We start from the raw sequence: 25911 nt of genomic DNA on the forward strand, positions 1-25911 counted from the left end.
TGCTTTTTGTGTGTGTTGCCCAGTAGAGTTTGCACGCTCTCCCTCTAATCACATAGGTCTCCTCTGGTGCTCCAGTTTCCCCCCCCCCCCCCCCCCACATCTCAAAGACTTGCAAGTTGATAGGTTACTTTGACACTACCGGGTGGATGAGTGGGAGAATCTGGGGGGGGGGGGGAAGAATCAATGTGGGGAGAATGAAATAGGCTAGCAAAGGGTTAGTGTGAAAATGAGTGGCTGATAGTCGGAATGGACTCAAGAACCTGCTTTCTGGGCTGCCTCTGTGACTCCATGACAAGCTTGTAGTTAAGAATCTAAGTGAATGCACCCCACTCTGAGAAACATTGCATTGTGGTGGGAAAGGTAGCCTGGGATTGTCAGTGACCACTTAGAACACAGCAGATAAGGCTGCTGCCACACGGTGGGTCTGATCCTGCTCTCAAGTGATTCCAGACACTGACCACAGGAATGCTCGCTGGCCACGTGTTACACTGCCTGAATCATCAGAACATCTGTAATATCACCAGTGTTTACTGTGAAGCACGGTTGCAACACATCCTTTCTTCCTAAGAATTTCCTTGGTGTACAGATGCAGGGGCTGGACTAATACTTACAGAGGGTTAAATGAGCATGAATAGTCTTAATTAAGACAAGGTGATTGGAATGACAGACATCACCAGCACTTGGAACATTTTGTTTACAGACGGGCTGTGATTGTCTCTGCTGCTGATGGTGCATTCCAAGACATGTTGCAACCTGCTGAAGAAACCTGCTTTAAAGTAGATAATTGACTCTATAACTATTCTTGCCCCGGGGCTAATCAGCGCACATGTTCTGTAGGCTCTCAAGTGCACCATCTAATGGTCTGTAAACCAGATGGGAATGGGGCCTCTAAAATCAACACCAGTACAGCCTGGGGCAAGAGGTGGCAGTTGTACCCTTCTACCCTCCCACTGTCAACAAGAAGACACACTCTCAATATTGTAGGAACAGCTTCTTCCTCTCCACCACCATGAATTGCTCTTTTTGTACTATCTATTTATTTTTAATAATTCATATTACAACTATTAGTATATTTTAATGTACTGCACTGTATTGCTGCCACAAAACAACAAATCTCATGATGTTTGTCGGTGATAATAAACCTGATTCTGATGCTGAAGGAGGCTTTTCAGCCCATCAATCCCCTGCTTGCTGCTGCATAATAATTGCATCAGTTCCAATCTTTCTCTTATTTCTCTTTATCTCTGAAACTTATTTTCTCCATCAACTTCCCTGCCACTCACTGACACACTAGGGACAATATACAGTGCCCAATTCACCGCACATCTTCGGGGTGTTGGAAGAGGAATCCAGAGCGGAGGAAACCCACACATTCTCATAGAGGGATCAGAAGTGGAGAGAGTGAGCAAATTCAGGTTCCTGGGTGCTGTTATCCCTGAGAACCTAACCTAGGCACAACCTATTGATGCAGCTACAAAAAGGAAAGACCGTGGCTATATTTGATTAGGAGTTTGGGGAGATTTGGTTTGTCTCCAAAAATACTCGAAAACTACAGACATGCCTCAGGGACCGCTCACTGTCTGGTATGGAGGTGGGGCGGTGGGGTGGGGGGGGCAACTGCTTGAGATCAAAGTAAGTTGCAGAAAGTTGCAAAGTTAGTCAGCTCCATCATAGGTACTAGCCTTCGTAGAATCCAAGACATCTCAGAAAGGCAGCATCAATCATTAAGCATGTCCCCACCACCCAGGACATGCCCTCTTAAGTTCATAAGACCATAAGACATAGGAGAAGAATTAGGCCATCTGGCCCATCGATTCTGTTCTGCCTTTCAATCATGGTTGATCCTTTTTTTGGACCTCCTCCCCAACCCCAGTCCCCGGCCTTCTCCCCGTAACCTCTGACACCATGTCTAATCAAGAACCTATCAATCTCTGCCTCACATATACCCAATGACCTGGCCTCCACAGCTGCATGTGTAAACAAATTCTACAAATTCACCACCTTTTGGCTAAAGAAATTTCTCTGCATCTCTGTTTTGAAAGGGTTCCCCTCTATCCCGAGGCTGTGCCCTCTTGTCCTAGACTCCCCCACCATGGGAAACATCGTTTCCACATCTACTGTGTCTTGACCTTTCAGCATTCAAAAGGTTTCAATGAGATCCTCCCTCATCTTTTTGAATTCCAGCAAGTACAGACCCAGAACCATCAAACGTTTCTCATATGATAACCCTTTCATTCCTGGAATCATCCTTGTGAACCTCCTCTGGACCTTCTCCAAAGGCAGCACATTTTTTCTAAGATGAGGGGCCCAAAACTGTTCACAATACTCAAGGTGAGGCCTCATCAGCGCCTTATAAAGCCTCAGCATCACATCCCTGTTCTTGTATTCTAGACCTCAAAATGAATGCTAACATGGGATTTGCCTTCCTCACCACCAACTCAACCTGCAAGTTAACCTTCAGGGTGTTCTGCACAAGGACTCCCAAGTATCTCTGCATCTCAGCGTCTTGAATTTTTTCCCTGTTTAGAAAATAGCCTGCACGTTTATTTCTACTATCAAAGTGCGTGACTGTGCATTTGCCAACATTGTTCTCTTCTTTGGGATGTGAAAGAACAACTCTCTTCCCAATGTTCTCATCAGGAGGGAGGTACAGAAGCCCGAAGGTGCACACTCAACGATTCTGGAACAGTAGGTTCCTGTCTGCCATTGATTTCTAAATGACACTGAGCCCATGAACACCTCCTCCCTACTTTTTATTTCTGTTTTTGCACTACGTATTTAACTAAGATATGCAATAAGCAATGCAATACTGGATAAATATAGAAAAAAAACTGAATTACACACACATACATACTTATTGTAATTCCGTTTTTTTTAATATTTATCCAGTATCGCGTTGTGTTGCTGCCGCAAAGTTAACGGATTTGATGATGTGTGCCGGTGATTCTGATTCACAGGAAGAGCATGCAAACCCCACACAGCACCAGACGTCAGAACGACGTCTCCAAGCAGCTGGAGGTGTGAAGTCGCAGCTCTGCTGAAGATCAGACAACACAGGGGCAGAATGAGGTAATCTGGCCCATCGAGTCTAATCTGCCATTCGATTCATTATTCTTTCAACCCCGTTCTCCAGCCTTCCCACCAGCTGCTCTGCTCCCCTCGCCTGGTCAATAAGCATATTCAAGCCTCAGCTCGCTTTTAGAATCAAAGATCACATGGCCTGCCTAGTGATCATGTCAGTCATTGAATGGTGATCAAGCTCAAGGAGTGTACGGTTTGCATTTCAGATAGATAGATAGATAGATAGATAGATAGATAGATAGATAGATAGATAGATAGATAGATACTTTATTCATCCCCATGGGGAAATTCAACTTTTTTCCAATGTCCCATACACTTGCTGTAGCAAAACTAATTACATACAATACTTAACTCAGTAAAAAAAATATGATATGCATCTAAATCACCGTCTCAAAAAGCATTAATAGCTTTTAAAAAGTTCTTAAGTCCTGGAGGTAGAATTGTAAAGCCTAATGGCATTGGGGAGTATTGACCACTTCATCCTGTCTGAGGAGCATTGCATTGATAGTAACCTGTCACTGAAACTGCTTCTCTGTCTCTGGATGGTGCTATGTAGAGGATGTTCAGAGTTATCCATAATTGACCGTAGCCTACTCAGCGCCCTTCGCTCAGCTACCGATGTTAAACTCTCCAGTCCTTTGCCCACGACAGAGCCCGCCTTCCTTACCAGCTTATTAAGACGTGAGGCGTCCCTCTTCTTAATGCTTCCTCCCCAACACGCCACCACAAAGAAGAGGGCGCTCTCCACAACTGACCTATAGAACATCTTCAGCATCTCACTACAGACATTGAATGACGCCAACCTTCTTAGGAAGTACATTCGACTCTGTGCCTTCCTGCACAAGGCATCTGTGTTGGCAGTCCAGTCAAGCTTCTCGTCTAACTGTACTCCCAGATACTTGTAGGTCTTAACCTGCTCCACACGTTCTCCATTAATGATCACTGGCTCCATATGAGGCCTAGACCTCCTAAAGTCCACCACCATCTCCTTGGTCTTGGTGATATTGAGACGCAGGTAGTTTGAGTTGCACCATATCACAAAGTCCTGTATCAGTTTCCTATACTCCTCCTCCTGTCCATTCCTGACACACCCCACTATGGCCATGTCATCAGCGAACTTCTGCACATGGCAGGACTCTGAGTTATATTGGAAGTCTGATGTGTACAGGGTGAACAGGACCGGAGAGAGTACGGTTCCCTGCGGCGCCCCTGTGCTGCTGACCACCGTGTCAGACCTACAGTCTCCCAACCGCACATACTGAGGTTTATCTGTCAAGTAGTCCACTATCCAATCCACCATGTGAGAGTCTACTCCCATCTCATTTCAATACTAAAGCCTTGTGAAAATAGAGAGTGGAGATTTAGTAACTGATTGCAAAACGGGCCAGTATTTCATGGGCTGGCAAGAATTTTGACACTTCCTGAGCTTTCAAGAGGCATAACTGAAAGACAAGTCTGATTAATGGAAGGAATTAAACAAAATCATTCAGCAGAGACATTCTGTGCCCTGTTAATGTGGTTACTTTTCCTCAGATGTCGAGCAGTTTGTGTTATACTCACCAGATAGACCGGGTTGTCGTGCACTTCAGTCCCATTCTCCAATGTGTAGGTTTCTGAGTAGTTCTTGCCAAATAGACCCCTGTAAAGTGGAGAGATAGGAAATGGTGCCATGGAACTTAGACATAAGAAGTGCTAAAATACAATCTGCTTTGGTTAACTATTAATATGACTGGTGGTAGCAGAAACAAATACAATGCGCAGATCTGTCACCTTAAATGGGGACAGAAGTCACAATATGATTCAGCTGAACAATATGGTTGTTCAGTGACCTCTCACCTAAGGTTATAACCAGGCTGGTTGCTAGGTTCCGGCATGGGGTTTCAGGCAGGAGAGTGCCTAGATATTCCTACGTATTCGCCTAGAGTATTGAGCACCCTGCCATTCCAGGTATTTGAAGGTTGGGTCCTGAGGTAATGGTGTAGTGATGGATGGAGAAGGGGTGGGGGTGGGGAACAGTGATTTTGAAGTGACATAGATCAATTCTCCTCTGTCATCACTGGCTGTGGTCTTCTCCTGATATTATGTCCCTCATTCTGTTCTCTTCATTATGGGGAAAGAGCCACTCAGCATTCACACTGCCAATGCCTCCAAATTACTCAGTGCAGGGTTTCAGAGTTGGGCATAAGGAGGATTACCAACAGTATAAAGACAAGTTTGAACATTGCATTGATTAGAGTGAAGAGTAGGACTCTCATTGCCCTGTGTTATCGCACTGTGATCCGCATCCCTTCTCTGAAGTTCCTATCCCTTCATTCCAACCCCTTGGGAACAGTGGATGTTGGTACACTGCCTACCACTATTCCTGATTTCACTGGAATCTTCGGGGAATCCTGGTCAGATAGTCACAGGGCAGACTATCCTGTGGCACGACCTGTCAGAAGCAGCCCAAACCTGGGGGGAAAAATGGGAAAAATCGCCAACCCTTCTGAAGGCTCTCATGTAACCATACTGGTACAATTCTTGGAATAAAGACACCTACTCATTCTTCTCGAGGTGTATCACAAGCTCTTTGCCTTCCACAGGTACTCCATACCGAACAACAGATGGATAAAGACCCTGCAACAGAAAAGATCTCAAATGAAGCAAATTGAACTTAGAATTCATTGTATGTTTAAAGACCTGATTGGCAACTCTTCTCCCACGCAGATCCGGATCACTAGCTTTCAGTTTTTCTGCCTGTTATCCCCTGGCTAAATTACTGACTAAAGCCAGCACTGTATTGCTATGCCGTTATAAACCCCCATTACCATTACTCCCCTAGTTATCCTTCTCTCTGTCCATCCAAGAGTGCAGTACATTCAGACCTTGCTATTTACTGATTTGTTATCCCCAGGTCTCTCAACTCACAAGTTAGTCCCAAGTCCAAGTTAGTCCCAAGTCCAATGTGAATTATTTTCAAACAAATATATATCTATATAAACATTGAGGAACTATTCACTATCTCTGTAAACAGTGTCCATAACGCTTGTGTCAAGTGGGTCCCCACTGTGTACTTTTCCAATAGAGACAGCATTTTTTGCTTACAAAGCTGCATTGTGTCGTTTCATAAAAAAATCACTGCTTGCAAGTTTCAATCGAGGTAGATTGTTAGCTAATGTCATTAGATTTTTAGGAATTTAGAAGTCTTAATGTGTTTATTAATACATATAGAATATTCCAGAATAAGTTCTTGTTTATTTGGAGTCTGTAATGAGGACAAAGGAGAGTCTCACAGTGGTATCCACATTTTTTTTATACCTTGGGAAGTCCATCCTCATATCCCTGATGAGCAACAAGCACTTACAAGGTCTTGTTTTATTTGGAAACATTATCTCTCTGTATGCCATTGTAACATCAGGACCCCTGTTCCACACCGCGAACCCTTTGACTGAAGCGCCCACATGCTGAGGTGTTATTGCGAGCCTATCACTGGGCTTTGCCCCATACAGTACCTGGCTCTCTCGTTTCTGCCTGACGTGCAGTCTGCGTGGCTTCACCACCTGGTAGTTCTTTATTCCGGGGAGCTGGGAGGTGGCGCTCACTGCAAGCAAACAATGCAGATCGGTCAGAACCAAAATGTCTGGTGGAAACGAGTTCCGTTCTCCCTTCTGGGATAAGATGCAGGAGCTTGAAAGCCCAGTCAACCAGACTCAAGAACTTGTTTACTGTCAGTTTCATGGGAGGCAGGAATATCATTGTTCCCCAGTGTATATATAAATTAGCTAATCTGAATCTGAATTCAAACAAGGCTATGTGCTTGGCCATCCTGCTTTACTTGCTTTACAAGTAATGTGAGGTTGAGTACAGCTCCAATGCCATGTTCAAGTTTACTGACCACAACACTGTTGGCCAAGTGAGAGGTGGTGACAAAGTAGCGTATAGGAGGGAGACTGAAAATCTGGCTGAATGGTGCCACAATAACAACCTTTCACTCAATGTCAGCAAAACCAAAGACTACAAAACCAAAGATTATTGACTACAGGGGAGGAAAGCAGAAATACATGATCCAGTCCTCACCTGGGGATTGGAGATGGAGAGGGTCAGTAACTTCAAATTCCTTTGTGTTATTTCAGAGGATCTGCTCTGGGACTAGCATGTAAATCCCATTTCAAAGAAGACACAGCATTGCCTCTACTTTTTTTGGCAAGTCATCTAAAACTTTGCTGATCTTCTATAGATACACAGTAAAGAGTACCATGACTCCTTGCATCGTAAACTGGTGTGAAAACACCAACACCCATGAATGGAAAAGCCACCAAAATTAGGGAATACAGCCCAGTCTATTTGGAAGGAAAAAGCCCTGGCAACACACACAAAATGCTGGTGGGGATCAGTGGGTTAAGCAGTATCTCATAGACGCTGCCTGGTCTGCTGAGATCCTCCAGCATTTTGTGTACGGTGCTTGGAATTCCAGCATCTGCAGATTTTCTCTTGCTTGTGAGAGGAGAAGCCCTCCTACCACTGAGCACATTTACAAGCAGCACTACCATGAGAAAGCAGCATTCATCAAGGACCCCCACCATCCAGGCCAAGCTCTCTTCTCACTGCTGCTGTCAGGAAGGAGGTACTGCAGCCTTTGGCCCCACACCACCAAGTTCAGGAATAGTTACTAACTTTCAACCATCATGTCCCTGAGTCATTGTGAATAACTTCACTCATCCCCAACACTTAGCTATTCCACAACCTATGGACTCATTTTCAAGGACTCTAGAACGCATGTTCTCGATATATTTTATATTACTTATTTATTAATACTATTTTGTTTCTTCCTGTTTGTCTTCTTATGTTCTTTGGTTGCTTGTCTGTCTTTGTATGTGTAAAGTTTTTCATTTATTCTATTGAATTTTTTTGTTCTACAGTGAGGGCCTGAAAGAAACTAAATGTCAGGGTAGTTTATGATGATATATATGTACTTTGATAATAAATTCACTTTGATCATGAGCCACCTCTGGACCCTCTCCAATGCCAGCGTATCTTTTCTTAAATAAGTGGTCCAAAACTGCTCACAGTATGCCAAGTGCAGTCTGACCAATGCCTTTTAAAGCCTCAGCATCACATCCTCAGATTCATATTCTATTCCTCTCGAAGTCAATGCTAACATTGCGTTTGCCTTCCTTACCATTGACTCAACCTGCAAATTAATCTTTTGGGAATCCTGCACAAGTATCTTTGCACTTCTGATCTCTGAGTTTAGAAAATAGTCTCCACTTGTAATTCTTCTACCAAAGTGCATGACCATACACTTTCCTACATTATATTCCATCTGCCATTTCTTTGCCCATTCTCCTAATCTGTCTAAGGCCTTCTTCAGACTGCCTGCTTCCTCAAAGCAACCTGCCCCTCCACCTGTCTTCATATCATCTGCAAATCTGGACACACAGCCATCAATTCCATCAACCAAATCATTGACATACGACGTGTTAAGAAGCAATCAAAACTTTGACCTCTGCGACACACCACCAGTCACTGGCAGCCAACCAGAAAAGGCATTCTTTATTCCTACTCTTTACCTCCTGCCAGTCAGCTGATCTTTTGTCCACACTGCACATTTCCTCAAAGAATTTCAACAGATTTGTCAGGTAAGATTTCCCCTTAAGGAAACCATACTGATTGGCCTATTTTATCATGAGCCTCCAAGCACCCCGAATCGTCGTCCTTCATAAAGGACTCCAAATTTTCCCAACCACTGATTTCAGGTTAACTGGCCTATAATTTCTTTTCTTTTGCTTCCCTCGCTTCTTGGAGAGTGGAGTGATATTTGTAATTTTCCAGTCCACTGGAACCATTCTGGAATCTAGTGATTCTTGAAAGATCACTACAAATGCCTCCATAATCTCTTCAGCTACCTCTTATGGTGTGGTCCATCTGCTCCAGGCGCCTTATCCATCTTCAGACCTTTCATCTTCCCTAGCTACTTCTCCTTAGTAATAGCAACTGCACTCACTTTTTCCTTCTGACACTCTTGAATTTCTGGCATACTACTGTTGCAAAATTTACTAAATTTATCCGCCATTACTACCTTTGAGCAGCATTTTCTTGTATCTATTCTCGCCTCTCTTTTATTTTTTATATATCTGTAAAAAATCTTTTATATAAAAAAGCTCATATATTATTGGCTAATTTAAGAGAAGTCTAGATTGGTCTATGGATGAGATGGGTGCTCTGATCTGGGTGCAAGTAGATGGAGTTAGGCAGTAAAGCAGGCTAACAGAGCCCAGATGGGCCAAAGGGCCTGTTTCTGTTCCATAGTGCACTATGACTCTATGAGGAAGGCTACAGAAGGACTTAGACAGATTAGGAGAAGAGGCAAAGAAGTGGCAGATGGAATAATTTTGGGAAATGTATGGTCATACACTGAGGTAGAAGAAATAAAAACTCAGATCATTTTCTAAACGGAGAGAAAATGCAAACATCTGAAATGCAAAAGGATTTAGGAGTCGTCACACAGGATTCCCTAAAGGTTAATTTGCAGGTTGATTTGCTGGGGAGGAAGGCAAAAGCAATGTTAGCATTTATTTCAAGAGGACTAGAATATAAAAGCAAGGATGTAATGTTGAGACTTTATAAAGCACTGGTGAGGCCTCACTTGGAGTATTGTGAGCAGTTTTTGGGCCCCTTGTCTAAGAAAGGATGTGCTGACATTGGAGAGAGTTCAGAGGAGGTTCACGGGAATGGTTCTATGAGTGAAAGGATTACTATTTGAGGACTGATTAATATCTCTGGGCCTGTACTCACTGGAATTCAAAAGAATGAAATCTATTCATCGAAATCTATTGAATGTTGAAAGACTTAGATACAGTAGATGTGGAGAAGATGTTTCTTATGGTGGGGGAATCTAGAGGGCACTGCTTCACAATAGAAGAACGTCCATTTGGAACAGGGATGAGAAAGAATTTATTTTGCCGGGGAGTGGTGAATCATTGGAATTCATTGCCACAGGCGCCTGTGGAGGCCAGGTCATTGGCTATATCTAAGGGAGAGGTTAATAGATTCTTGATTAGACAGGGCATACATTGGTTAAGGGAAGAAGGCAGGAGACTGGGGCTGAGAGGAAAATGGATCAGTCGTGATGAAATGGCAGAGAAGACTTGATGGGCCAAATGGTCTAGATCTGCTCCAGCTACCTTATGGTCTTATGACTCTATATCCCCTGAGAAATATGTCAAGAAAGGAAAGAATTGGTGCTGGAGGAAGAATTCTTCTACCTATTCTATTCAGAGACAGGCAAAAGAGAGAAGTGTGGATGATCAAATCTGGAGTAATAAACAATCTGCTGGGAGATCTCAAGCAGTACCTGTAGGAGGAAGGGAATGTTCCTGATGTCCTGATACAGGCTTTTGACCTGGCACTTTGACACTTCCTTTTCCCTCACAAATACCACATGATCTACTGAGTTCCTCCAGCTGAATGTTTGTAGCTTCAGTTACACAAATAGCTTGGTCTGAATCAGATTTAGGTTTACAAATCAGGTTTACAAAGCTACAGCTTTGATTTTGAGGAAGTGAATGGAGTTAATCCTCCAAGAGGACCACAGCCTTGTCATAGGGTTTGGAGGCTTGTGTAACTCAGTGACCCAGAGAGCTATGTTGGCTGGAGTCAGGGCTTTATGCTTTGGCTCTTGGCTGGGGTCACTCATGCCAAACAGGTCAAAGTGTAGAGGACAGACTAAGATGGTCCACCCGTCCTCCAGGTTCGGGGGTTCAGCTCAGGGCTAACAACCCTGACCGATAAATCAAAATTGTTACAGAAACAGCAATGAAGATTCCTTCTACATCTGAGTGCGATGGTATTCCTGAATCATCACCTGGGACTTCTGTGACTGACAGTAATGAAGATGGCGAGGAAGCTACTGACATGATGAAGGAAGCCCTGAACACCGCCAGAGATGGAGGACCTTCATTGCCCTCCTAAACGCCCCGAGTGCAGCAGGCATGGAGTTAATGGAGAAGTCGTTCAATGTGCTATGGTATAGAGCCAGGTGGTGGAGGGTGGCTGTTTGAGCCTCTGCTCAAGGGAAAATTGAAAGACACTCAGAAATGTTACAAATACTTCAAATAATTCATTTAAATTTTGTCACAGTTTTTCTCCCCTCACATGCTGAGTATTTCCAGCACATGCTGATTTGATTTCATGGATTGATACAGCAGGGAGTAAGGCCATTCATCCTAATTGGTCCATGCTGTCCAGTGGACTCCCATTTGAATTAATCCCATTTTCCAGCACTCAGTCCATCACCTTCAATGTCTAGATGAGTCAAGTGATGCCTAGGCACTTAACTGATGTCAGCAACTTTGCCTCCACCACTCTCTCAGGCAGTGCATTCCAGGTACTCACCACTATCTGTGTAAAAAACGTCCCATCTGATCTTCTCTACCTCTGGAGTTCTTACTCCTTATTCTAAGTCCTCTAATTTTATCCGTATTTATGAGTTTATGTCTTATGAGTTTATATTTTAAAGCAAGATTGTGGTGAATTATGTTTTCCACTTGATTGTGCCTGTGTTAACAATCAGATTGAGTTAAATTGCTATCGGATCCTGTAACATGTTGGATTGTTTTCTGGTTTCTGACAGGCTGCATCACTATCTGGTATGGGGGGTGGGCTACTGCACAGGACTGAAAGAAGCTGCAGAGGGTTATAAATTTAGTCAGCTCCATTTTGGGTACTAGCCTACAAGGTATCCAGGACATTTTCAAAAACATTTCAGAAAACAGCGTCCATTATCAACCATTATTAATGACATTCAGCAGCCAGGGCATATCCTTTTCTCACTGTTGCCATCAGATAGGAGGAACAGAAGTCAGAAGGTACACACTCAGCGATTCAGGAACAGCTTCTTCCCCTCTGCCAGCTGATTCCTAAATGGACATTGAACCCACGAACACGGCCTCATTTTTTAAATATACATTATTTCTGCTTTTTAATGCCTTTTAATCTATTCAATGCATGTATGCTGTAACTGATTTACATGTTTATTTATTTTTATAATTTTATTATTTTTCCTCTTCTTCTATGTTTTGTATTGCATTGAACTGCTGCTGCTAAGTTAGCAAATTTCACGACACATACCAGTGATAATACCCCCATAACTAGTACTTTCTTTCCTTGGTTGTGAGGGTTGACAGTGAAAGTAGGGAAGTCATGTTGTAGCTGCACAAAACTTTGGTTAGGCCACATTTGGAGGATAGAGTGCAACTCTTGTTGCTACAATACAGAAAGGATTTACTGTAGAGGCTTTGGAGAGCACTGTCACATTGCTTGAATTAGAAAGAATTAGCTATAAGGAGAGATTAGAGAAAGCTGGATTGTCTTTTCTGGAATGTTGGAGGCCCAACAGAGTCCTGATGGAGGTTTATAAATTAATGAGGGGGTATAGGTAGTCACATTCATTTTCCTAGGGTGGGAATGTCAAATACTAGACAGTTTTAGCTTTAAGCTGAGAGGGGAAAGTTTACAGAAGATTTGCGAGGCAAGATTTATTTTACACAGAGCGTAGGAGGTACCAGGAACGTACTCCCAGGGAAGGTTGTGGAAGCAGATACAATGGTAATGTCTAAAATGCATTTGCACAGCAGGGAATGGAGGGACATGGCCTTTCTGCAGGTAAATGGGATTAATTCCATTGCTACAGTCATCACTGACATTGTGGGCTGAAGGGCATATTCCTGTGCTGTACTGCTCCATGTTAATAGAAGGCAAATGCAATGTTGGCATTAATTTTAAGAAGGACTAGAAATTAAAAGCAAGGATGTAATACTGAAGCTTTATAAGGCATCAGTCAGACCACATTTGGAGGATTAGGAGCAGTTTTGGGCCCTTTCTCTAAGACAGGATATGGAGAGGGTTCAGATGAAGGTTCATGAGAATGATCCCGGGAATGAAAGGGTTAAAATATAGAACCATAGAACTTTACAGCACAGTACAGGCCCTTCAGCCCTCCATGTTATGCCCACCCATATAATCCTTTAAAAAAGTACTAAACCCACACTACCCCATAACCTTCCATTTTTCTTTCATCCATGTGCCTGTCCAAGAGGCTCTTAAATACCCCTAATGTTTTAGCCTCCACCACCATCCCTGGCAAGTCATTCCAGGCACTCACAACCCTCTATGTAAAAAACTTACCCCTGATGTCTCCCCTAAACTTCCCTCCCTTAATTTTGTACATACGCCCTTTGGTGTTTGCTATTGGTGCCCTGGGAAACAGGTACTGACTATCCACCCTATCTATGCTTCTCATAATCTTGTAGACCTCTATCAAGTCCCCTCTCATTCTTCTACGCTCCAAAGAGAAAAGTCCCAGTTCTGCTAACCTTGCTTCATATGGCTTGTTCACCAAACCAGGCAACATCCTGGTAAATCTCCTCTGCAGCCTCTCCATAGCTTCCACATCCTTCCTATAATGAGGTGACCAGAATTGAACACAATACTGTAAGTGCAATCTCAAAAGAGTTTTGTAGAGTTGCCACATGACCTCTCTACTCTTGAACTCAATCTCCCTGTTAATGAAGCCTAGCATCCCATAGGCCTTCTTAACTACCCTATCAACCTGTGCAGCGACCTTGAGGGATGTATGGATTTGAACCCCAAGGTCCCTTTGTTCATCCACACTTTTAAGTAACTGACCATTAATCCTGTACTCAGTCTTCTGGTTTGTCCTTCCAAAATGCATCACCTCACACTTGTCCGGATTGAACTCCATCTGCCATTTTTCTGCCCAACTCTGCAGCCTGTCTATATCCTCTTGTAACCTTCGACAACCTACAGCTCCATCCACAACTCCTCCAATCTTCGTGTCATCTGCAAACTTACCCACCCATCCTTCCACCTCTACATCCAGGTCATTTATAAAAATCACAAATAGCAGGAGTCCCAGGACAGATCCCTGCGGCACTCCACTAGTCACCGACATCCAGGCAGAATACTTCCCTTCCACAACTACCCTCTACTTTCTTCCTTTAAGCCAATTTTTTATACAAACAGCCAAGGTTTCACTCATCCCATGCCTCATGACTTTCTGGATGAGTCTCTCATGAGGGACCTTGTCAAATGCTTTGCTAAAGTCCATGTAGACCACATCCACTGCCCTACCCTCATCAATTTCATTTGTTACCTCTTCAAAAAACTCATTCAGGCTCGTGAGGCACGATCTTCCCTTCACAAAGCCATGTTGACTATTCATGAGTACACTGTACTTCTCCAAATGCTCGTAGATCCTATCCTTGAGAATCCTCTCCAGTAGTTGGCATCCCACCGACATAAGACTCACTGGTCTATAGTTCCCAGGTTTCTCCCTATTACCTTTTTTAAACAAGGGAACTACATTTGCCATTCTCCAGTCCTCCAGCACTTGCCCTGCAGTCAAAGAGGATTCAAAGATCATAGCTAATGCTCCAGCGATCTCTTCTCTCAATTCCCACAACAACCTGGGGTGTATCATATCCGGCCCTGGGGATTTATCAATCTTAATGTTTTTAAGAAGATCCAGCACTTTTTCTTCATTAATCTCCACATTGCCCAGCACACGTGCCCGCTCTACTTCGACCTCATCCTGATCAAGATCCTTTTCACTTGTGAATACTGAAGCAAAATATTCATTTAGGACCTCCCCGACCTCCTCCGCTTCCAGGCCCATGTTGCCCTCTTTATCCTTTAGCGGTCCCACCTTTGCTCTCGTCATCCTCCTATCCTTCACATACACATAGAACGCCTTGGGGTTCTCCTTAATCCTACATGCCAAGGCCTTCTCATGCCCCCTTCGAGCTCTCCTAAGTCCTTTCTTTAGCTCCTTCCTGGCTACCCTATACTTCTCATAAGCCCCTCCTGCTTCCTGCTTCCTTTTTCCTCTTGATGAGTTGCCTTACATGTTTCGTCAGCCACGGTTCCCTTTATCTACCATTTTTTCCTTGCCTCAGTGGGACAAACCTATCCTGAACCCAACTCAAGTGGTCCCTAAACTTCTCCCACATTACTTCTGTGCTTTCCCTTTGAACATCTGTTTCCAGTTTACTCTAGCTAGTTCCAGCCTCATCCCTTCAAAGTTAGCCCTTCCCCAGTTAAGCACTTTACCATTTCGTCTGATTTTATCCATTTCCATAGCTAAGCTGAAGCTAAGGGAGTTGTGGTAATTCTCACCAAAATACTCCCCCACCAAGAGGTCTGTCACCTGACCAGGTTCATTACCCAGAACTAGATCCAGTATAGCCTCTCCGCTCATTGGCCGGTCCACATACTGTATCAGGAATCCTTCTTGAACACACCTGACAAATTCAGCCCCATCTATGCCCCTTGCAATCAGGAGGTCCCAGTCAATATGAGGGAAGTTGAAATCACCCATAACTACTACCCTGTATTTCCTGCACAATTCTAAAATCTGCCTGCTTATCTGCTCCTCGGTGTCCCGAAGGCTATTTGGGGGCCTTTAGGCTACTCCCAGCACAGTAATCGATCCCTTCCTATTTCTGACTTTCACCCAGACTGACTCCGTGGACACTTCTTCTGCAGCGTCCTCCCTTTCTATAGCCGTGATACTATCCCTGACCAGCAACGCCACTCCCCCACCCACTTTTCTACCTCCCATCCTATTCCTTTTAAAACACCTGAACCCTGGGTCCTGCATCATCCCGTCCTGCCCTTCCTCCAACCAAGTTTCAGTAATGGCCACAACATTGTAGTTCCAAGTACTAATCCATGCTCTAAGTTCATCCTCCTTGTTCCTAATACTCCTAGCATTGAAATAGGCACATTTCAACCCCTTTAACTGGCTACAATTATTATATACAAATATGAGGGGGGCTTGATGGATCTGGGTCTTTACTCACTGGAGTTTAGAATTTTGAGGGGTTGGGGGGATCTATCGAGCACTGAAAGGCTTAGGTAGAGTGGATGTGAGAGGATATTTTCTGTAGTGGGTGAGTTGAGGACCAGAAGGCACAGTCCCAGAATAGAAGGACATCTCTTTAGAACAGAGATGAGGAGGAATTTGTTTAGCCCAAGGGCAGTGAATCTATGGAATTCATTACCACAGATGGCTGTGGAGACCAAGTCATTAGGTATATTTAAAGTAGAGTTCATGATTAGTTAGGGTGTCAGAAGTTATGGGAGAGAAAGCAGGAGAATGAGGTTGAGAGGGATAATAAACCAGCCATGAAGGAACAGTGGCGCACCTGATGGGCCAAATGGCCTAATTCTTCCCCTATGCCTTATGGCCTCAATCATTTCCGTTCCAGAACCCAGATGATTTCAAAACATGCAAAGTAAATTCAGTACAGACAATGATCGAGCATATACACACGCAGATGCTGAGTCACTGTTAATTCTATCATCACTGAAGCATAGAAGAGGATTGGTCTTAACATAAACCTCAGGAAGAAATTGGTTCACTCAATATCTGCTTTCACAACTATTGACCATGAAGATCTCCAGCAAGATCCATGTTTCAAATGCCATCTCTTAGTGAATGCCGGCATCAGTGAGAGAATTCACCAGTGTAGAGAAAAAGATATCTAAAGACCAGGACATTGAATGCAGCCCAGGGTTCATGGTCTACTGGGCAGCAGTGATCCTGGCCCTCCTGAATGCTTCCTTGTCACAAATAGCAAAACCCCTCGTAATGTTGGGCCGATACAGCCAATCTGTCACAATTCAAGATTCAAAATTGTTCAGGCCTCAGATTCCTGAAAAGGGGAGCTTCAAAGGAGCACGACATCTACAGAAGGCATGAGGAAAATGTGCAAGAAAGTTTTCATGTTTTCATGAATCACCAAAGCATAGAACAGTGGGGACCAAGTGCTTGTAAATGGGATTTTTATGGTTGGATGCTTAATAATCAGCATTGACAGGTTGGGCTTCTGTGCTGGGTGACTCTATCCTCATGAGAAATTTTACCACCTTCATCTTCATGCTTCTATTAGCATCTACGCCAGGACCACCAGACTCAAAACGAGTTACTTTTACATGCACTCAGGCTAATCAACCCCTCCACTCACTAAAGCACCCGACAGCAACCCTGCCATATCACCACTAATTTATTATTTCCTGTCAGTTACCTTATTTACAGACACTTCTGTGCCTAGCGTCACTTTACGAACGTACAGTCAGTCTATGTACATAATCTATCTTATGTATTTATATTTACTGACATTTCTTGGCCCACTTGACTTCAGCAAATGGGGAAGGAAGTGGGTTTCTTAAGTCGCAAGTAGGGGGAAGTAGTTCAGCTTATCGAACATACTTAGTGCAATTCTGTCAGTCCTATCCTCACTTATCCCACTCTGTCACACGCCTTCTAACACCTCACCCCTCCTGGTATTCCCATATCTTCTACTTACACTTGGGTTCACATGGAAGCCAGTTTACCCCGACTGTGTTTGGTCCTTTTCTCATTATTGGCTTGAGAGGTTTGGGTTTCATGGGCTGAGCCCGTACTTCATTGTCCATCCCTGACAAATTGGTGGTGAGCTGCTTTTTTTGAACTGCTGCAGTCTTGAGGTATGGATATCGGCACAATGGTGTTCGGGATGGTGGAGGAACAGCGATACATGGGCATGCTACATTGGCCAAAAGACCATAAGATCATAATCAGGCCATTCAGTCCATCGAGTCTGCTCCACCGTTCTATCATGGCTGATTTATTATCCTACTCAACCCCCATTCTCCTGCCTTCTCCCCATAACCTTTCATCCATTTACTAACCAAGAGCCTATCAACCTTTGTTTTAAATAAAAGCAATGACTTTGCCTCCACAGCCACTTGTCGTGATGAACTCCACAGATTCACCACTCTGTGACTTAAGAAATTGCTTCTCATCTCTGTTCTAAAGGGTTCAACTTCTTTGCTGACGCTGTGCCCTCTGGCACCTGAATTTGTGGCACCATTTGCAAGCTGCCCCGGCACATCTTTAGGTCGTGTTGGTTGTTAATGGAAAGGACACATTTCACTGTACGTTTGATATGCATGTGATAAATAAATGAATCTGACTCTGAAAATCAGGATTGTAGGTGGTGTGGAGGCAACTTTCAGCTAGTGTTCCCATTCTTTTACTGCCTGTGTCCCAGATGATAGAGTTGTGGGTTTAGAAGATGCTACATAGAACAGTACAGCACAGAAACAGTGCTTTCAGCCCACGGTGTTGTGCCGAACTAATTAATCTAGTAATTAAACACCTAACTCAACTAAACCCTTCTACCTAGACAATGTCCATATGCCTCCGCTCTTTGCACATTCATGAGTCGATCTAAGAGACTTTTATATAGGTCTTCCACATTTGCCCACACTGTCACCCCTGACAGTGCATTTCAGGCACTGAAAAAAACTTACTCTGCACATTGCCTTTGAACTTGGCCCCCTCTCATCTTAAATGCATGCCATCTAGTGTTAGACATCTAGTTTTGACCCTGAGACAAAGACTTTGGCTGTTTATCCTGTCTACGTCTCTCATAATCTTAGAAACATAGAAAACCTACAGCACTATACAGGCCTTTCGGCCCACAAAGCTGTGCCGAACATGTCCTTACCTTAGAAATGCTATAAATTTCTATCAGTCAATATTGCCCCCTCCCACCACCCCCCCCACCCCCAGCCTCCTCTGCTCAAAGAACCCATATTTGTCCAGGCTCTCTTTATAGCACACACCGACTAACCGAGGTAGCATCACACAATCATTCCTACAGTTCTGATCAACAAGCTCCAAAACCTGGGCCTCTGTACCTCCCTCTGCAACTGGATCCTTGACTTCCTCACTGGAAGACCACAGCCCGTACAGATTGGTAATAACATCTCCACCTCGCTGATAACAACATTGGCGCTCCTCGGGGATATGTGCTTAGCCCACTGCTCTGCTCTCGGTACACCCATACGATCGTGTGGCTCGGCACAGCTCAAATGCCATCTATAAAGTTGCTGATGACATTACCATTGTTGGCAGAATTTCAGATGAAGACAAGAAAGCGTACAGGAGCAAGGTAGATCAGCTGGTTGAGTGGTGTCACAGCAACACACTTGCACTCAACATCAGTAAGACCGAAGAATTGGTTCTGGACTTCAGAAAGGATAAGACGAGGGCACACCCACCAGTACTCGTCGAGGGGACAGAAGTGGAAAGGGTGAACAATTTCAAGTTCCTGGGTGCCAGCATCTCTGAGGATCTATTCTGGGCCCAACATATTGATGCAGTTACAAAGAAGACACAACAGTGGCTTTATTTTATTAGGAGTTTGAGGAAATTTGGTATGTCACCAAAGATACTCTCAAATTCCTACAGATGTATCGTGGAGAGCATTCTAACTGGCTGCATCACTGTCTGGTACAGTGAGTGGGGCCACTGCACAGGATTGAAATCAACTGCAGAAAGTTCTGAAATCAGTCAGCTCCATCAAGGACTCTAGCCTCTGTAGCATTCAGGACATCTTCAAGGAGCGATGCCTCAAAAAGGCAGCATACATCATTAAGGACCTCCATCTCCAGGACATGTTCTCTTCAGGATCAGATTTTCCAGGGATTTATATTCCCAGTGAAGTATGCTAGGTCCACTCAAATATAGACACACATAGGAGATGGGACCAGGCCTTCTGCAGTGCCCGTTAACCTACCTTGCTGTAGGTGGGCGTGGGAACATGGAGGGGGGAGTTGACGGGGAAGGTGGGGAGAATAGGTTACAGCGAACGACATTGGGAGATTGGGATTGTGAGCCTGTGGAGACTCGTTGGGCCAAAAAGACTCTTTCTAAATTATTAGGAGAGATTGTATTCAATCACGAGGATGATAAATTCAAGCCTCAGCAAAAATACTCAGAGAATTGCCATCAAATAATTCTGCTGAAAGGTACATGAGTTAGCAATAAAGAATACCAAACTTACCAAACTGTGGAACAAAGTAACAGAAGAAGAGAGAACACACAAGGTACCAGGTATTAACCATGTTTCCGACACTTCACTCGGACAGGAAGCAGCTGGCTACTCAGCTAGTACAGTTGTGGAAGGGATCTCAGGGTGGCTTGTTCTTGTGCTCCTCATCTGCAACCGAGTTTCACTTCCTCATTCGGTGTCTGTGTTATAACTTGTAAGAGGAGGGATTTCATCAGAGGATGGTGGTTAGGCATGCAGCTTAGTAATCATATCTGCAAAGCACAGTCAGCTCACATGGATATTTTATTCCACAGGAAACACTGGAAGTTAACGTGTCTAAAAAATTAAAGCCAAGTGCGAGACATCATGGTTTGATGTAATCGATTGAGGTAATCTATTTCAGGATTTCCCCCAACTTCCACTAACGTCCGTGCACACTGATCCTTGCACCACAGATGGCAGAGTGCCAAGACACTGTAATCACAGGCTGGACCTTGCTACTTCCACGGTGGGTTTTAGCCTTGTTTGCCTTGGCCAGCAGTAACTGCTTCCATCGTCAAGGACCCCCACTTGGTCATCAAGGACCTTCCACCATACTCTCTTCTTGCTTCCATTATCAGACAGGAAGCCTGAGCTCCCATGCCACCAGCTTCAGAAACTGTTATTATCCTAGAGCCTTCTTGAACTAGCGTGACCAACTTTAATAGACTACAAATTCATATTCTCAGTATTATATATTTATTTAAAATTTTAATTTACAGTATTTTTTTGCACATTGTCTGTGCCTTAGTTTATGAATTTTTTAATAAATTCTGTTGTGTTTCTTTATTTTCCTGTAAATTCCTGCAAAAAAACTTGATCTCATGGTGGCATATAAGACCATAAGACCATTACACTGTAAGACGTCGGAGCAGAATTAGTACTTCGTCCCTTCGAGTCTACTCCACCATTTCATCGTGGCTGATTTATTATCTCTGTCAACCCCATTCTTCTGTCTTCTCCCTGTAATCTTTCACGCCCTTACTAATCACGAACCTATCAACCTCCGCTTCAAATATACTCAATGAGTTGGCTTCCACAGCCGTCTATGGCAATGAATTCCACAGGTCAAATACAAGTAAGTGGGACTGGGATAGAGTAGCACAACGGTTCATGGACACCTTTCACTGAAAGGCCTACTTCTATGCCGTACAGCTCGATTCTAAATAGGCCCTCTCCCCTCACCATCTGTGGGTCACTGGTCCGTACGTGCACGGTAAAGTGAGGGTGGAGAGAAGCTGTTACCACTATAATACTGAGACAGACCAAGATAGAAGTAGGTCCGAAGGATATAGATGTGGGGGTAAAACCTTGTGTTGAATTGGGTGAAGGGGTGGACATGAGGGTGGGATGTTGGATGTCGTTGGACAGAGATCATCAGGAGAAGGGACAAGCACCAAGAAGGGGAACTTACAAGGGGAGGGTTGAAATGTCTGCTGCTTTAGGAGGTACAGATGGAGGAAGCTTTCCTAGCACACACACAAAATTCTGGAGGAACTCAGGCAGCATCTAACCCATGTTTGCTTTTGCCTTGAGGCAGACTAAACGTAGGCAGATGTTTCTTTGAAGAAGAAAGATGAGAATAATATCTGTGGAAAGACAAACTGAAGCTGTAGCACGCAAGTTGCCCACCAGCTTAAACCCTAATCACGCTCTCCCACCTGCCACAAACCCACAAGTGGGCCTCTATTGTCACATGAACTAAACACCTTCAACATCTTTCCAATTCGTTGTCCAGAGTGTTGACTTTTAATTATATTCACTCACTGTGTCGTTGTTGGAAAGACCAGTATTTATTGCGCATCACTAAATGCTCATAAATTGTTACTTACGAGTTACAAGTTAACTGCATTGCCGAATTTGCTTGGCCAGAGCAAATTTCCTACAGAGACGCATGATTCCTGGTCGCCATCATTAATGCTAACACTTTAATTCAGATTACTCGATAAACTGAAATTAAATTCCCTAGTTGCGCACCATGGACAGGCTGGATCTTTTGCCTTTGATTACAGAGCTGACAAGTGTGAATGAAAGGTTGGTGCAGACTTGGGGGAGGGGGGAAAGGTGGTTGGTTGAGGAGATGATAAGGAAAATAATAAGAGAAGAGGTGGAGAGGCAAATTCAGAAGAAAAGGTGAGAAACTAGAAAAATAATTGTAACTTGATATGTTGTAATAAAAAGAAACAGATCAAAAGATTATTCCTTGCTACTGGTTATTTTTATGAAAGGGCAGTGTGACATATATTACAACACCGGCTCTCCGGTGCACTTGTCATACCTTATAAAACTGCGATGACCTGTGATAAGAAAGGGAAACTTCAATATCTGGAGGTGGTCAAATTATTCCACAGATATTATATTAATTAGAAATGCGCTGCTAAAACTAGCCCTAATATTTTCTGAGTTTGCCTGTGTCAAAGCAATTTTGTATATTTAAAGGCTTTCATTAAATCTTTAATTAAGATGCAAGGGATAGAAACCTTTTGTTCTGCTTCCTTAATATTTCTGACTCTCCAGCTACCAAACAACCACCATAAAAAAGAAGGCTTGTAGAAAAAGCCTTTACAGTCAAATGAGTATTAGACCACAAGATGATAAGACAAAACAGCAGAATTAGGCCATTCAGCCCATCAAGTTTGCTCTGCCATTCCATCATGGCTGATTTATTATTCCTCTCAATCCTGCTCTCTTGCCTTCTCCCCATAAACTTTGATGACTTTACTAATCAAGAATCTATCAATCTTCACTTTAAATACACCCAGTGACATGGCCTCCACAGCTGTCTTTGGCAGTAAATTCCACAGATGCATCACCCTCTGGGTAAAGAAATTCCTGCTCATCTTGTTCTAAAAGGACATCTTTATATTTTGAGGTTGTGCCCTCTGGTCCCAGACTCTTCCTCATTATGAAACATCCTCTCCATATTCACCCTATCTAAACCTTTCAATATTCAATAAGTTTCAATGAGATCCCCACTCCCACCTTCATCCTTCTAAACTCCAATGAGTACAGACCCAGAGCCATCAACCACGCCTCATAAATTAACCCTTTCATTCCAGAGAGCATTCTTTGGACCCTCTCCAATGCCAGTACATCCTTTCTTAGATAAGGGGCACAAAACCACTCACAATACTCCATGTGTAGTCTGATCAACATCTTGTAAAGCCTCAGTTCAATGATTGAAGTGTACTATGCTTACAAAATTATGCAGAACAAGATTCCACAGAGAACAATTTGATCAGGGCAGAACTCCCATTTTATGAGTGTAGGTTGATGGACAGCAGGGGATCGGGCTGCCATTTCATTGAATTGGGATCCTTCATGACCCTCTTAGACCTTGTTTTAAGACATCCCAGTCTGAAGACATTGCCCACTAAGACTGAGGTTAGTTAGTCAAATGGTGATATCAGGTGACTGGTGTGTTACAATGGAATATGGTCACAACAGAAGGAGTCAGATTTAGTTTGCAGTTGGGTCAGGAGATTTAGATCAATAACATAATCAGACACTCTTGACAACTAGGGGTACCACCACTATCCACAAGTTGTAAAAGGCTTTGAGGAAGCAGTATATGGAATATTGTGTTAGTTTTGTTTACTTTGCTATAGGGAAAGATGCTATTAAGTTGGGAAACATGTAGAGATGATTTACTAGGCTGTTGCTGGGGGTTGACGGATTTGTTGCAGGGTGTTGAGGGACATTGCTGGGACTTGTTGTTGGGCATTGAGAGTCTGATTTATGGAGGGAGATTCAGCAGGTTTGGGATTTTTTCCATTGGAGGGTAGGAGTTCCGTATTTTGCACCTTTTCCTTTGACATTTAATGAGGCCATTCAACCCATCAGGTTTACGCAATCCCAGCTGACACGTTCCCCAATTGTTTCCCTGTCACACCCCAGGATCCTTTCTCTACACGCTAATAATTTAGAGTAGCAAACTCATCTCTCAACCGGCAAGTTATTCAGAAACCAGAGCACCTGGGGCAACCCATGCAGTCACAGGGAGAACGTGCAGACTCCACGTAGACAGTACTGGAGGTCAGGATTGAACTGGGTTACTGGGACTACATAGCAAAACTAACTGGTGCACCACTGACCTGCCACTTCGACAGGAGCAGGAGGTAGTAGTGACCGACAATAAATTCCACTCAGTTAATGAAGTCCAAACAAAACTTATTAGCAATCTACATTTCTAAAGGGGCTTGCAATTGCAAAGCAGAGTTTTAAACCAATTGAGCCAAATTTACAGGAATGTAAATGTCACAACTTTCGCTGACATGTTTAATCCTCTCCCGTCTCATCAAAGACTCATATCTGACAGACTTTCCCTTCATATTATCCCCCCACGCCAATTCAAAATAAAACTCGATCAGGTCAAAAATTGAGGGTTATTGAATCTTACTTCAGGCAACCTTTCAGTTCCTGCATTCCACTGGCAAGGCACGAAAGGTTGCTGTGCACCGATAGTGTCTCCCTCAGGCTCTAATCTTAAACAGATCAGTTGGTGGAAATCCTGCCAGAACCCATCTCCTTTCTCTGTATGGCGGCGGCAAGTAATTGAAGGAAGGGTTCCAGAGAAAGCAAGCTCACACAAGTGGAACAAAGCATGACTGGGGCCCCCTCCAAGCCTTTTCTAATCTGGTCGTCTTAAATTGCTTCAGTCTTTGAACACAAGGCTGCAGACAGAAGCCATTCAGTCTATATGGGCTGAAATAGTTGTGCTTGTCTGCATTTGAATCAGTCAAATAATATAGAACATAGAACTGTATAGCACAGTGCAGGTCCTTTGGCCCATGATGCTATTCAAACCTTTTAACCTACTCCAAGTTCAATCAAACCATTCCCTCCCACATAGCCCCCCATTTTCTTGCAGCCATGTAACTATATCTGATCCCTCTATGAGGACTGGTTCATACACGGGCCAATCCTCACAGAGGGATCAGAGGTGGAAAGAGTGAGCAATTTCACGTTTCTGGGTGTCAAGATCTCTGAGAATCTAACCTGGTCCCAAAGTATCGATGCAGCTATAAAGAAGGCAAGAGAGCAGTTATGTTTCTTTAGGAGCTGGAGGAGATTTAGTTTGTAACCTACAACACTTGAAAACTTCTACCGATGTACAGCGGAGAGCATTTTGACAGGCTGCATCACTGTCTGGTATAGGGGCAACCACTGCCCAGGGTCAAAAGGAGGTTCAGGAAGTTTTAAAATTAGTCAGCTCCATCTTGGGTACTAACCTCCATAGTATCCAAGACATCTTCAAGGAGCTGTGCCTCAGAAACGCAACATTTGTTATTAAGGACCCCACCCTCCCCCCAACTCCCATCACCCAGGACATGCCATCTTCTCATTGTTACTGTCAGGAAGGAGGTACAGAAGCCTGAAGACACACACTCAGCGACTCAGGAACAGTTTCTTCCCCTCTGCCGTCTGATTCCTAAATTGACTTTGAACCCAAGAACACTAACTCACTTTTTTCTATTACTTCTGTCTTTGTACTATTTTAAATTAACTATTTAATATACATAAATATACTTACCGTAACTGATTTACTTTTTTTCCTATATTATCATGTATTGCATTGTACTGCTGTTAAGTTAACAAATTTCACGATACATACAAGGTTATTAAACCTGATTCTGATGTCAGAGTCTCTTAAATGTCCCTGTATCTACCTCAACCACCACCCACTACCCCCCTCAGCAGTGTATTCCACACACTTACCACTCTCTGTGTAAAAGAAACATCTCTGATATCACCCCGCCCATACTTTGCTCTATCACTTATATGCCCTTCATATTGGCCGCTGCTGTCCTGGCTACTGACTCTATCTATGCCTCTTATCATCTTATACACCTCTATTCACCTCTTATTCTCCTTCGCTTCAAAGACAGAAGTCCTAGCTTGCTCAACC

At 43.6% G+C, this 25911-nt stretch overlaps 1 protein-coding gene across 1 annotated transcript in view; it reads right to left on the reverse strand.

Moving 5' to 3' along the window:
• Positions 1–20130, reverse strand: part of LOC140734564 (zinc metalloproteinase-disintegrin-like NaMP) — a 95102-nt gene extending 74972 nt beyond the window's left edge. Inside the window, exons 1-4 of the mRNA XM_073058721.1 lie at positions 19977–20130; positions 6573–6661; positions 5621–5697; positions 4642–4720 (exon numbers count right to left, since the gene is read on the reverse strand). Coding sequence (XP_072914822.1) covers positions 4642–4720; positions 5621–5697; positions 6573–6661; positions 19977–20037 — 306 coding nt within the window. The 5' untranslated portion in view covers positions 20038–20130. The remainder of the gene's footprint in view (positions 1–4641; positions 4721–5620; positions 5698–6572; positions 6662–19976) is intronic.
• Between the last annotated feature and the right edge of the window lie 5781 nt (positions 20131–25911).

This window comes from Hemitrygon akajei, chromosome 1 (assembly GCF_048418815.1).
Source record: "Hemitrygon akajei chromosome 1, sHemAka1.3, whole genome shotgun sequence".
NCBI classification, from domain to species: Eukaryota; Metazoa; Chordata; class Chondrichthyes; order Myliobatiformes; family Dasyatidae; genus Hemitrygon; species Hemitrygon akajei.